Source organism: Neophocaena asiaeorientalis, unplaced genomic scaffold (genome assembly GCF_003031525.2).
Source record: "Neophocaena asiaeorientalis asiaeorientalis breed wild unplaced genomic scaffold, Neophocaena_asiaeorientalis_V1.1 scaffold104, whole genome shotgun sequence".
Taxonomy (NCBI): domain Eukaryota; kingdom Metazoa; phylum Chordata; class Mammalia; order Artiodactyla; family Phocoenidae; genus Neophocaena; species Neophocaena asiaeorientalis.
Window position 1 is genome coordinate 1,792,259 of NW_020175679.1, and position 12,185 is coordinate 1,804,443.

A 12,185-nucleotide genomic window follows, 5' to 3' on the forward strand; every position below is an offset into this window, starting at 1 on the left:
TCTGTATGCGCAGTTCCTTCCCGTGTACACCCCGTCGGAGGAGGAGAAGCAGGACCCCGCTCTGTACGCCAGCAACGTGCGGCACGTGATGGCAGAGTGAGTGCGCGCCCCTTCCGCGGCGGGGTGGCGGGGTCTGCGGGAAGCCCCGGCGCCCTTGGCCACCCCGAGCCTTTGTTACCCAGTGTCCTTGTCCGCCAGTGTCGTGGCCTCGCTGTAAAACCAGTGAGCGGCGTCGGGGAGGCGGTTGGAGCCAGGCTGGGCTGAGCGTCGGCCAGCGTGTGCTTGGCTGCATGCATTGTCTCCTGATTCTGTTGGAGGACATTTCTGCTTGTTCAACATTTGGAAGACGGTTCACTGCCACTTAACTCTGCACATTGCAGTCGTCCCCATTAGCCAGCAGTCCCCACGGGGGCTGCGTCCGTGTGCGTCCCTTGGAGACAGGCAGCGGGGCCTGGGCTGGCGCGTCCTCGACACGTGCCATCTACCCAGACAGCGTTACTAAGGTTCTACCTCCGTCCCGCCGAGCTAAGTGTGGCATTTGTGCGCTTAATCTCGCGCTCCTCGTACCACAGTGCGTGTGTAGCTAGGAATAGTCTCACCTCCTACTTCCCTGCAGTTCCCGCTTGTTTCAGGCCCTGGCAGCCTCAGCCCAGACCCCAGGTGCCTTCACCCTTCCTCTCAGTCCCAGCCCCTCCCTCCCCTCCTCTCTTCTCCCGGGCAGGGGCTGCCTCTGAGTTCGGCCACTGCAGTGCCTGGAGGGGTGCTCGGACGGTGTCGCCTGTGGGGAGGTGCACACAGCTGCCCTGGTGCGACTTAGTTTCTAAGGGAAAGTCCGTCTCCTCGCTACGGATGCGTCGTCCCCGCTTGAGTGCATTCTGTGAGACACACTGGGCTGAGTCACGCGTTTAACCTCGGCACACGTGAATTAAACTCAGCCAGGCGTTCAGCCCGCCCAGGCGCCCTCAGAGTGTTGGGCGCCGGAAGTGGAGTCCAGCCAAACCGCGCCCGCTCCCCTCAGGCCCCCCTTCTCCGAATCCCACATGAGGACACAGAGCTGCCGGGATGCGGGAGATTCTCAACTCCCAGCTTTTGGGAAGTCAGGGCAGTGAGTGGCACCCTTGATCGACCTCTAGATAAGAAAGTAATACCCACAGAGTCGCAGGCCTGACAGGTTAGGTGTAATGCTTTGTTGTTATTCGTGTTCAGACAAATTAACTATTAAAAGTTGTAAACATGTATCCTAAAGAAACTCTTACGGCGTGCCCTATAGCCTGTGTCAACAGAGACGCGTCACGTTCAGCGGGAAAGGGCAGAACCCATCGGGGCCTCCCGTTACCTCACAGCCAGAACCACGGGCGTGGCCGCCACCTGCCTGGTCTTTAGTCACACCCGGGCTGCACCTGGGAAGGGCCGGGGTCCCGACAAGCTTTGCAGGCGGCCCTGAGCCAGCCCCGTCCCCCTTCCTGTGGATAGCCCGGGAGCTCCTGGGGCACTTCTGGTGTCTGTCCCCACGCGACCACGCCTACGTGCTCTTAAGGGGAATTTAGCAGCCTCGGAAAGAAGCCTTCAGAGTCGCTGTTTCCTTATTACCTGACTGCACGCAGCGTTGCCATGGCAACAAGGAACTATAGCTGTGCCCCAGTACCCGCCAGGGACTGGTTCCAGGACCCTCGGAGACCAAAACCCCAGGATGCTCGAGTCCCTTCTGTGAGACAGTCTAGTGCAGCCGCCCTCCGTGTCCTTGGATGTGGAACCGCGGATCCGGAGGGCCGACTGTCCCATCGAGATGAGTAACGCCCTTTCAGTGACGGAGGCGGGCTTGGGGGGCAGTTTTCTATATGTGGTCAATTTCCTACCATGAACGCGCTTTCCATGATAGTCAGGAGAAGGCCATTTTTCTTGAAATCTGACGCCGCTCTTGGAATGACTGGGTTCTGACTCTCCCTCTCACTTCAGGGTGGTGCCAGCACAGATAGCAGCGGCCCCTGCTGCCCGCAAAGATGACTTGAGCTGAACTGAGCACCACTGCGGGCAGCGTCGTCCTCTTTAAGGCGCTAGATGCGTGCTGGTTCCCTAGTGGGCGGAAACCACAGCGATACGAGGCCAACCACGAAGCTGGGGCAGCCCCAGGTTCCACGTAATTGAGATTTGGGGTCAGCTGTTCGGCCTTTATGTTTAGTGCTGAACGTGGTCTTTATTTAATTTATTGATTTGTTTGTTTGTTTCTATTTTGGCCACACCTCGAGGCATGTAGGGTTGTTCCCCGACCAGGGATGGAACCCGGGCCGCTGCAGTGAAAGTGGCAAATCCTAACCACTAGGCCACCAGGGGACCCCCCTGAACGTGGCCTTTAAACATCACCTTCCCGCCCACCTCAGCGTCCGGCGCGCTCGCTCTGCTGCCCCGAGGGGCCGGCTGATGGCAGTGCCCTCCTCTCCCGCAGGGCCCTGGGCGTCTCCGTAACTGACTACACGTTTGAGGACTGCCAGCTGGCCCTGGCGGAAGGCCAGCTTCGTCTCCCCGCGGACACGTGCCTTCTCGAGTTTGCCAGGCTGGTGAGGGGCCTGGGGTGAGTTTCCTGCTGCTTTCTCTCGAGCACCCAGTTGGAGGCAGTGCTTCTGTGGGCGCCCGTGACACCCACCAGGCCGCCGCAGGGTCTCCGCCTGGGCACTTGGTGACCGAGCTGGAGGTCACGGGTGGCAGGCGATCGAGATAATTAATGGTGCTTTTTCTGAGGTTTGGGGTTTTTTTTTTTTCTCTTTTTTTCAAATTCCACACAGAAGTAAGTGTCTTAAACCCTGAATGGTCGGCCCTGGCTGTCTCTTTATGGACGCGCCCCACCGGCCACCGCCGTCCGCCATCCCCTGAGGACCTGCCCAAGGGTGGGGCCCACACACCCACAGGGATGTCAGTGCTTGTGCGGACGCTCACACAGGGCACACTCGTGCCTTCAAGCTCCTGGAAGAGCCTCTCTTCTCGAGGACTGACTGCTGCTTGGTCTATGAATCGTTTTAATGTTTTGTTGGGGCTTAATACATAACAGTAAATCTGCCATTTTCAGCATTTTGTAATTTTATTGAAAAATAATGTTCCCCTCATTTTTTGTTTAGGCTAAAACCAGAAAAACTCGAACGCGATCTGGACAGACATGCAGATAGCGCCAGGATGAAGCAGGGCGGGAGCTTGACTCTGCCCAAGTTCGCGGCGCAGCTGGAGGTCCCCGAGTCCCAGGCGCTGGAGGACCTGTTTGCCCTGTTTGATGAGGTAAGGCCTTGTTGGGGGGGCTTGGGGGCAGCTGCTTCCCTTGTGATAGAAATGTTCTTCAGACAATTTTGGAAGCAGAGAAGGGGAGACCAGCCCTTGTTGCCCATCCTGCCAGCCACCCAGTCTTTTGGGGTATTTTCTCCCCAAAAGATGCTGTCAAATGCACATAGAAATTTGGCTTTAAATCAACGTTTGCTGATAAACACGCCTGTAGTTGGGGTTTTTTTAAGCGGGCTGCCAAAAGGCCTGTGACGTCACACCCATGCTCGGGAGCGGGCAGGGCTGTCTCCTGAAAGCGTCTCTTCCCAGAGAGGTGGCGGGGAGATGGACATGCGGGAGTACGTGGTCGCCTTGTCCGTCGTCTGCCGGCCGTCGCAGACCCTGGACACCATCCGGCTGGCGTTCAAGGTAAGTGTGACGTTTACGTGACCTTTAAGTTGTGGGGTCGGTGAGACCTGGGTCACGTGAGGCCTGTGAGACCTTTTATAGCCCCTTGTGACTTTGGTAAACTTACCGTCTGCCTGCTCTTCTCACATAAGCTTGTACTGTAGCCGTTGTTTGTAAAGAGGCCCGCAAACCTCCTCTACTTTATTTCTCCCCGGAATTTAAAGAGCCCTCACTCGTAAGAAGAGTGTGGGGAAGGGTCTTCCTGAGTCCTGGATGCCTGAGCGGGACCAATGGGTTCTGTCTCCCGACACAGCCTCCCCATCAGCGTGTTGACCAGAGGAAAGCAGGGCTTCGGGACTAAGGAGCCGCCTGCCCCGGCGTAGCCCAGAGCCGGGCCGTTCACCGTGGGTGCAGTGAGTCTGGGGAAGGCCCATTATGGGGTCCCGGCCCGCCCGCAGATCCACCTGGCTGCCCTCAAGCATGGCCTCACCTGGTCAGTCCCCTAGGATGGAGCTGGGCTCGCTTTGCCACCTAGAGACATTCTGTCTGTGTCTCACAGGTGCAACTCACATTAGCCAGACTCACGAAAACGTGATGTATAGGTCAGGAAGCCGCGGTCACTCACTGCTGGGAGAACCCCTTCTCTCCCTCCTGACCCCAGCAGACCCTCTCCATGGCAGACTGGGAGAGTCCCCCACGGTGCAGGGCGGCTTCTGCGGGCCAGGCCACGGGGGCTAATCGGACGGCGGCGGTCCTTGGTAGCGCCCTGTCTCAGAAAGCCTGTCCCCTCCTCCGGCCTTGGCGGGCACCTCCCAGGGTTGCCCTCGGGCTCATCGCCCCTGTGCCGGCGCTGCCTCGGCCATGCCCATCTGGTGGCCCTGCAGCAGCTTCTCTGACATCTCGCGGTGGACTCGGTGCCACGACAGGGGCTGGCAGGGAGGTGGCCGGCTTGCTGCTCAGTGAAACAGCTGAGCATACGCATGGGCACCTTGTAGCAGCTCTACCGGGCCCCACCTGAGGGCAGGTGTGAGGGCTGCGGGGAGGACAGCACCGCTTGTGCCACCTTGTGGGTCCCGGCACTGCTCCACGGCAACCTCCCCTGCGGTGACCACCCCTCACGGGCCCCCCAGGAAGGCAGACGGCCCCGCGCCCGGGCATCCCCACGGCGGGGCCGGTGTGTCCTGCTCATGTGGACATCCCGCCGCGGGAAGCCCACCTCTAGGCAGGAGGGCAGAGTGAACGCTCCAAGAAGTCCGGGGGGGTTGGGGAGCAGGTTGGTCAGGGGGCCCCCAGCGTGCGGAGGAGAGCCCACAGAAGGCAGCGCAGCGGTGATGGCCCCCAGCTCTCCTGCAGCCCCTGGTCAGGCTGGTAGGGAGGGCGGGGGCAGGGGCCGCTCCTCCCACACTGGGGCAGCAGGAGGAGGACGTCAGGAATTCACAGCGCAGGATGGAATGCAGTCGTGTGCTGGTCTCAGCCCGTCGGTAGCCAGGGTTGCGGCTGGACCGGCCCCTGGGGCTCTCAGTGTGACTGCAGTACGCCCTCGGCGACAGCCATCAGGGAGCTTGGAAAAGAAAGGTCTATTACTCACAGGTCCTGGAGGGCACACGGCGCGCCCTGGGGGCAGCGAGGTCACAGGTCACGGGGCGAGAGTGTGGATCTGGGGCTCTGCCTTTGTCAGGGTTGAGGGTAGGGGCCTAGGGTTTTGGGGGTTCACTCCTTCTTGGCGAATTTAAAGTGTAAGAGTGGGAATTAGGGCACAGGAGAGGAGAAGCAGGGTCCCTGAGGCGGTCAGTTATGTGGGTCACCCAGGGCCTTCTGGAAGGGGGACCTCACGGCGGGGCGGCCTGGCTCCTTTCCTGGCGGTTTCACTGGTCACCGCGACTCACAGCAGTGTGTTCATTCAGGTGGCCATCCGTGAAGTGGGCGCCTCGCAGCCAAAGGCTGAACACCAGGTCCTCACGTTGCAATGTATATACCACCCTTTCTTGGTGGATTTAAAACACAAGAGCAGGGCTTCCCTGGTGGCGCAGTGGTTGAGAGTCCGCCTGCCGATGCAGGGGACACGGGTTCGTGCCCCGGTCCGGGAAGATCCCACATGCCGCAGGGTGGCTGGGCCCGTGAGCCATGGCCGCTGAGCCTGCGCATCCAGAGCCTGTGCTCCGCAACGGGAGAGGCCACAACAGTGAGAGGCCCGCGTACCGCAAAAAAAAAAAACAAAAACACACGAGCAGGGAGCTGAGGGCTCCCGGCTGCCACCTGCCCGAGGTGCTCAGGGCTCCTGAGGGCTAGGTCGTGCAGCTGAGTTCCGGCCCTTCTGACCCTGTGCTGTCTGGGCCGGCCGGAGAGCTGGGAACGCCAAGGAGGAGAAGCAGCTGCCCTGGATAGTCGGGGCTGGCGGGGCCACGGGGTGACGCCTGCCCCTGCCTTGCAGATGTACGGGTCGCAGGAGGACGGCAGCATAGATGAGCACGCCCTGTCCAGCATCCTGAAGACCGCCTTGGGCGTGGCTGAACTGACCGTGACCGACCTCTTCCGGGCGATCGACCAAGAGGAGAAGGGCAGGATCACGTTCGGTGAGTGGCTGGGAGCTGGGGAGGACGCCCCTAGTGCGAGGTGGGGGAGGCACTGCCCCCTGCACTCTGGCCAGGCTCTCCTGAAACCTGGCAGGGCTGGGGTGGGAGCTTCCAGCCTTGCTTCTGCAGGCCATTAACAGAAGCACGTTCCCAGCCCAGCTGTAAAGTAGGCGCCTTCCCCGGGGCTGCGGCCGGGCTGAGGTCAGGGTCGCCGGTGGGGGGAGGGACTCCGTGCCCGGCCCATCGGGACCGATTCCTGGGGCATCTCCTCTCCCGGGGTTTTGGCTGCGTCACCTGTCGCCACACAACGCGGGACAGCCGAGATCCTCGGGAACTGGGACCGGAACCCGCCTGGGGACCGAGGCCGGGGGTGTGGGGGCAGCAGGAGCCCCAGAAGGCGGCCCGCTCAGCGCGCCGGCCCGCGTGCACATTGAGGATGAGCCCATAATCTCCCTAAAGTGAGAGGAGACGTTTGCTCAGGAAAGGTCATTGTGCACGTTGTGTTTGGATGTGTTTTAATCGCATCCAAATGTCAGGCAGGTGCCGCAGCGCGTTGGTCCGGGTGTGCGCGCGTGTCTGCGCTGAAGGGGGCCGCGCCTCCCGGGGAGCGGGTGTTACGCTGAGGCTCGGAGCCCTGACCGACTACAGGCTCCCCGTGGAGGCAGCTCCGCTCCCAGCGGGAGCACGCGTTTCCCTGCAGCCGCTGGAGCTTGCAGTGCCCTGGGCCCGGGCCTCTGAGCCTCACCGAGCCCCCAGGGTGCCCCAGCGTGAGCCCGAGGGCGCTCCCCACCCCGACGCCATGACCCAGGGCCACCAGGAGACACACAGGCCCCACGATGGCTCGGGGTGACTCTCTGTGCACCTGGTGTCCCCAGGGCCTAGCTGTGTCCATCGAGGCTCCTGCCTCGGGGGTATGAGGCCACTGCCAGGATGTGAGCACGCAGAATACATCCCTGACTTGACCCTTTAGTTTCCCCAAAGCAGGAGTAGCCGAAAGGATGTGAGAGCCACCCTGGTCTTCACACAGAAAACTGAGGTGCGGTGCCTCTCGTGGCCTCCCGAGGGTCCATGTAGATGCCACGACGCCCCCAGGGTGTGAGTGGGGCGCCAGGGAGAGACCCCGGACTCTAGACCTTTGCCCCCACAGGCCGGTAACCAAGGTGCCTTTGTCTTTCCAGCCGACTTCGAGAGGTTTGCCGAAGCGTACCCCGACTTCGCGGAGGAATACCTGTACCCCGAGCAGACGCACTCCCAGAGCTGCGCACAGACGCCCCCGGCTCCCACCCCCAACGGCTTTTGCGCCGACTTCAGCCCCGAAAACTCGGCCGCTGGGACGGAGGCTTTTCATAAGAAGCTGGACTAGGACGTAAGGTTCTGGAGAGACGAGGCCTCTCCACAGCCGCCGCCCCGTTTGCTGTGACAGCATCCGGGCTCCACGCTCCCACACGCGCTGTCCCTTTCCTGCCCTCGGGCCCGAGTCCTAGAGCAGCGCGGGCCCGAGGCCGTGGCTGTGCGTGCCCTGACGGGCGGGCGCGGTGAGCTCATGGGGGCGGCTCCTGGGGCTCCCTTCCAGGCGGCACTCGGGGGCCGGCCCGGGCGTTGCTCTCTTTTCACCTCGAGCCTCCCGTTTTGTTTCCATCCTCTCCCACCGTCCCTGCTGGTCCGTTCCAGGCTGCGCAGGCCGGCGGCTGCCACACGCACCTGAAAGTGGGACGTGTCACCCGCGTTTCGATTCCGGCACAAAGTCTCTGCCGACCTCGGTGGAATCGGTGGGCAGACCCACCATCTGATTTTTCAACGTTTCTATATTTGCAGGAGCTCATGAGTATTTTATAAACTTCATTTAGATACTTCAGGAAACACTCCGCATTTTTTTACGAAAAGAGAATTGCTTTTCTACTTCATCTTCCTTGGAGGGTCAGGGGATGTTTACTTATAGGCCCTTTTCCTGACAGACCCTGAGGCTGTCTGGGGCTTTGAGCTAACTCTCCCTCCGGCCTCTCTCGACCAGGGAACTCCTCTCCGCTGACGCACCCGGCCCGGAACCACTTTTTTGTCTCCTCGGTCCTTTACAAACCCCCTCTTTTGATACCAGCTTGGGGTTTCTGTTTCCGTGCGACATGATCTACTTCACCAAAGTGTCAGCTCCGATCAGAGCACTGAATGTCGGGGAGATGAGGTGGGCCGGGGTGTAAATGGCGGGGGCGGGGTTTCCTGTCTCCCGGGCCGGGTGCCCCAGGGGATGGTGACACTCTGGAAGGCCCCGCCTGCGCTAACTGTCCCCCCCGTTCGCACCAGGGTTCTCGGGGCATCTGGAGACGGATGAGCCTCGGGGAAGGAGGGGGTGGGAAGCAGCGGCAACGGGCAGTTGGGGTGCCCAGGAGGCCCGGGGGGCTCCAGTCCCTCTCTGTGTCCGGGGGCGTCAGTGGGGAGCAGCGCCACCGGGCTCGGGGAGGGGCTCCAGGTGCTGTCTTCACTCTCATGAAACCACCTTGGTTCATCTCCTTGTGACATAACTAGAAACCTGTCCTCAAAGCACAATGACAACCACACACTGAGTCTGTTCCCTGAAGCAAAGCCTCTGGGTCTGTTTGGGAAATTTTTTTTGGTTTCTAATTTCTCTTGGGGGCATCTCCATAGGAAGTGACCACCAGAGCCACAAGTACAGGGGAAATGTTTACTAACTTCCTGAGGCTTGGAGATGTGCGTGTCTATGGTTAGTCGTCAGAAAAAGGAAACACCCTTAACTTCCGTTCATTCCGAAGCCCCTCCTGCCCCGCGCAGGGTGCGGGGTGACTGACATCATTCCAGGGCACCGCCCGCCAGGCACAGAGCTTCCCGCACGGCCTTGGTAGCGAACAGGACTGATTTCGTGAGCGTGGGATGCGTGGAGTTTCATTTTTAAAGAGAAGAACCCACACCTGGCAATGAAGGAGGTGAACAAGCCGAGATGTTCTGAGGAAGGGCCTGGGCCCTGCGTCTGTGGATGAAGGGTTTTTGAAGGAAATGCCGCTGTGCGTTTTCAGGAAAAAATCTCTGATAAACAGACATCGAATGGATGTTTGTTCCTCCTGATAACTCTTCTCTTTCGTAGCGACTTAGGGTCGCAGGCATCCAGAACTGTGAACGTACAGAGCTCGGGACTGAATCCCCTCATGCGGGACCAGGAGCCGCAGCGGCGCCCGCCGCCTGCAGAGGCCCTGCCGGGCGCAAGGGGGTGGGACGGGTGCCTCCCAACAAACTCGGGGTTTTCAATGGAACGAATAAAACGCAAAGTCTTACGTACTTGAGGACGTATTTGTTATGTGCGGTTTTTTTCATCAGAAAGACAACAGCAGACGTGACGCAGGCTGTGACAGGAGAACCAGTCCCGCTGAGATTCCTTAGTGCTTTTCTAGGACGTTGGGGAAGCATCGTAATTGAACTTCTGTAGAAAAAGCTTTCTGGATGGCAAAGGGAGGGTCGGAGGTTTCGCTGGCACGCAGACAGCGGCTGACGTCTCACAGAACTCAACCTCGTAGGCTGTTTGCCGACCTGCTGAGTTGGTTTCTATAATTTCTCTGCGAAACACGCACCTTCTACGTACGCTTAGTCGAGCGGAGGGAGACAGGAACCTTGAATTCGTCCTATTAAGTCAGTGAAGGATTTAGAAATAGAAGTGAAAGGAAGAGCTAATGTACTGCAGTCCCGAAAACCGTAGAGGAGAAAATTGAGGTTGTGTAGCCAGCGGCTTCCGGATGGAGTGACACTTAGCATCGTGTTCATGTCGTAAGTCAGGGAAGCCGGAGAGGAAGCCCGTGGTCTGACCCCATCGGGGCGGCGGCGGACGAAATGCACCAGAATGACATTCATGCACCAACAGGGGTAGGCATTGGCCCTTCCTAACATAGCAAATGGGTGTTGCCTTTGAAACTGGTTAAAGTTTGCTCAAGTCTTTAAGTAAAAGAAAGGGCCAAAGCAAGCCAGGGTCTGGACGTTTCACATTCAAAGCTGGACACAGCTTCCCAGTCGAAGGAAGGGGACAAGCAGTCTCTGGGAGCTGTGGTGGGGGCGGGGGGGGCGGCCTGCCGCGGCTTCTGGGGGTTCCCAGCGCCCCAGAGGGGACGGGTGTTAAGGAGTGGTGGGCGCTCAAGGTGTTCCTGGTGGCGATTCCTACAGAAGCAGAAGGTTCACCTCTGCCCAACCCCCTGCCCCCATTTGCTGATCCGGCCGGAAGCCTTCCAGCCAGTGGGACAGTGGCAGACCCCGGCCCCCTCCTGGGGCAGAGCGCTACACGTGGGGATGCCGCCGAGAGCAGCAGGCGGCCAGTGGCCAGGACAGCCCATCCCTCCAGCCATGCAGGGCCCATCCCCGCTCCTTCCCGCGAGGGAGTGACGCACGTTTTGTAATGGTCACTTCTGCAAACGCAGAGGCTCCGCCTCCTCCCAGAAAGTAAGATCCCGGGGACCCTCGCGTCCATCCCGGAGATGTTCACTCTTCTGGTGCTGGCAGACACCCCTCGATGCTCTGTCACACGGAAAACTAGGTTTTCCCTAGTTCCCAAAGTGCCCGCTCCTCAACACTGCCGTTCCCTCTGTAAACTGAGGACACACACACACACACACACACACACACACACACACAAACACAATGATAACCCAGTGAGACGACTCACATTTTCACTCCAAAGTATCCGGAACCTGTGGTCTCGCCTCTGCTGGTCACAGGATTTGTCCTGAAAGTGACGAGAAGCACCCAGAGGAGCCCCGGGCCCCCTTCCCCTGCTGCCGTTAGCACCCGTGACACCCCCGGTCCTGTCACGTCGCCGGCCGGAGAAGCCCAACGGCTGGTGGCCATCTGAAGCTGCAGCGCGGAGGCTCCGCGGTGTCCCGAGTAGGAGTGTCTCATCCGGCGGAACGGAGACCCTGAAGACGGACAAGCCCAGAGCTGCAGAGGAGAGAACACAAGCGTGTGGCTGGCTCTCGGGCCAAGATTCAGGGCAGCGACGGGTCACCCCTCGCTCACCTGTCCTGGGGCAGCTCCAGCCGCCTGTCCCCGCGCGTCCCCGTCTGCCAGCGCAGCCTCTCTCCCGGGTCCAGCCAGGCGGGCGCACAGGGAAGAGAAGGGCCTGACGCTTCTCCTCGGAAATAAAACCCTACCCCTGCTCACACCTCCCCGGCCGGAGCGCAGCCCGTGGCACCCGAGTCCCACAGGCCAGGGCACCCCGCAGACGCAGAATCACACAGGTCACACCCCGCGGTCACCGGCCGTGAGGGTGAGAAGAGCGTTCCCACGGGCCCCCGGGTGTCGCGGGCGTGCGTTGTACGCGACCAGCTCGGAGCACAGCCTGCATGCCACGGGGGCACCCCATTAGGACGGACCCCGGTCTCTGAAGCGTCAGAAGTCAGGCCGGCGGCTTCTGGTGGGGGCTCGCTCAGAGCTGCCAGGCTTCCCTTGCGGTAAGATAAATCCCTTCTCGACGCAACAGGAGGTGGGCGGCGGGGAGTCAGTCGCCGGTGAGGTCCGCAGGCCGTGCCGCCAGAGCCGCAGGGGCGGGAAGGAAGTCCACCCGCGGCACAAGAGCATGAAGATGACGACAAGCATTTCCCCTCGAGGACGGGGGTCCGGTGCGGGCAAGCTGACGCCCAGAGAAGGGGCCGCGCTGGGAGCTGAGTCCCGGGCCCGTGTCTGACAAAGCGGGGTCCGGCCCGGCCACGCCAGCCGGGGCTGCTCCGGTCGCTCGGCTCCGGGTGGGCATCCGTGCTGCACCCGGCCCCTCCGTCCCCTGCCATGCTGTACTCGCTGGGTCGGCTGGGAAGAGAGGCAGGCCCATAGCCACCAGCCTCATCCCGCCCTGGGCAGGGGCACCTGAGATACACACTACAGAGAAAACACCACGATGTAGCACCATGTAGCACCTGAGATACACACTACAGAGAAAACACCATCATGTAGCAATGTGTGGGCCCAGTGGAGCACAGA

General features: G+C 60.7%; 1 protein-coding gene and 1 long non-coding RNA gene across 3 annotated transcripts in view; one reads left to right on the forward strand and one right to left on the reverse strand.

Annotated features, from left to right (window-relative positions):
- Window positions 1–9,514, forward strand: part of LPCAT1 (lysophosphatidylcholine acyltransferase 1) — a 27,941-nt gene extending 18,427 nt beyond the window's left edge. Inside the window, exons 9-14 of the mRNA XM_024731951.1 lie at window positions 14–96; window positions 2,444–2,569; window positions 3,111–3,264; window positions 3,574–3,672; window positions 6,083–6,224; window positions 7,403–9,514. Coding sequence (XP_024587719.1) covers window positions 14–96; window positions 2,444–2,569; window positions 3,111–3,264; window positions 3,574–3,672; window positions 6,083–6,224; window positions 7,403–7,587 — 789 coding nt within the window. The 3' untranslated portion in view covers window positions 7,588–9,514. The remainder of the gene's footprint in view (window positions 1–13; window positions 97–2,443; window positions 2,570–3,110; window positions 3,265–3,573; window positions 3,673–6,082; window positions 6,225–7,402) is intronic.
- LOC112390874 (uncharacterized) lies at window positions 4,015–11,874 on the reverse strand. Of its 2 annotated transcripts, none has more exons than XR_003001353.1 (3): window positions 11,229–11,872; window positions 10,879–11,150; window positions 4,015–5,212 (listed from the first exon to the last, which is right to left on the reverse strand). It is a non-coding gene; the product is annotated as an uncharacterized LOC112390874 (long non-coding RNA). The 2 variants fall into 2 exon arrangements; XR_003001352.1 differs by lacking the exon at window positions 4,015–5,212 and adding an exon at window positions 9,508–10,730 and having other exon boundaries at window positions 11,229–11,874.
- Between the last annotated feature and the right edge of the window lie 311 nt (window positions 11,875–12,185).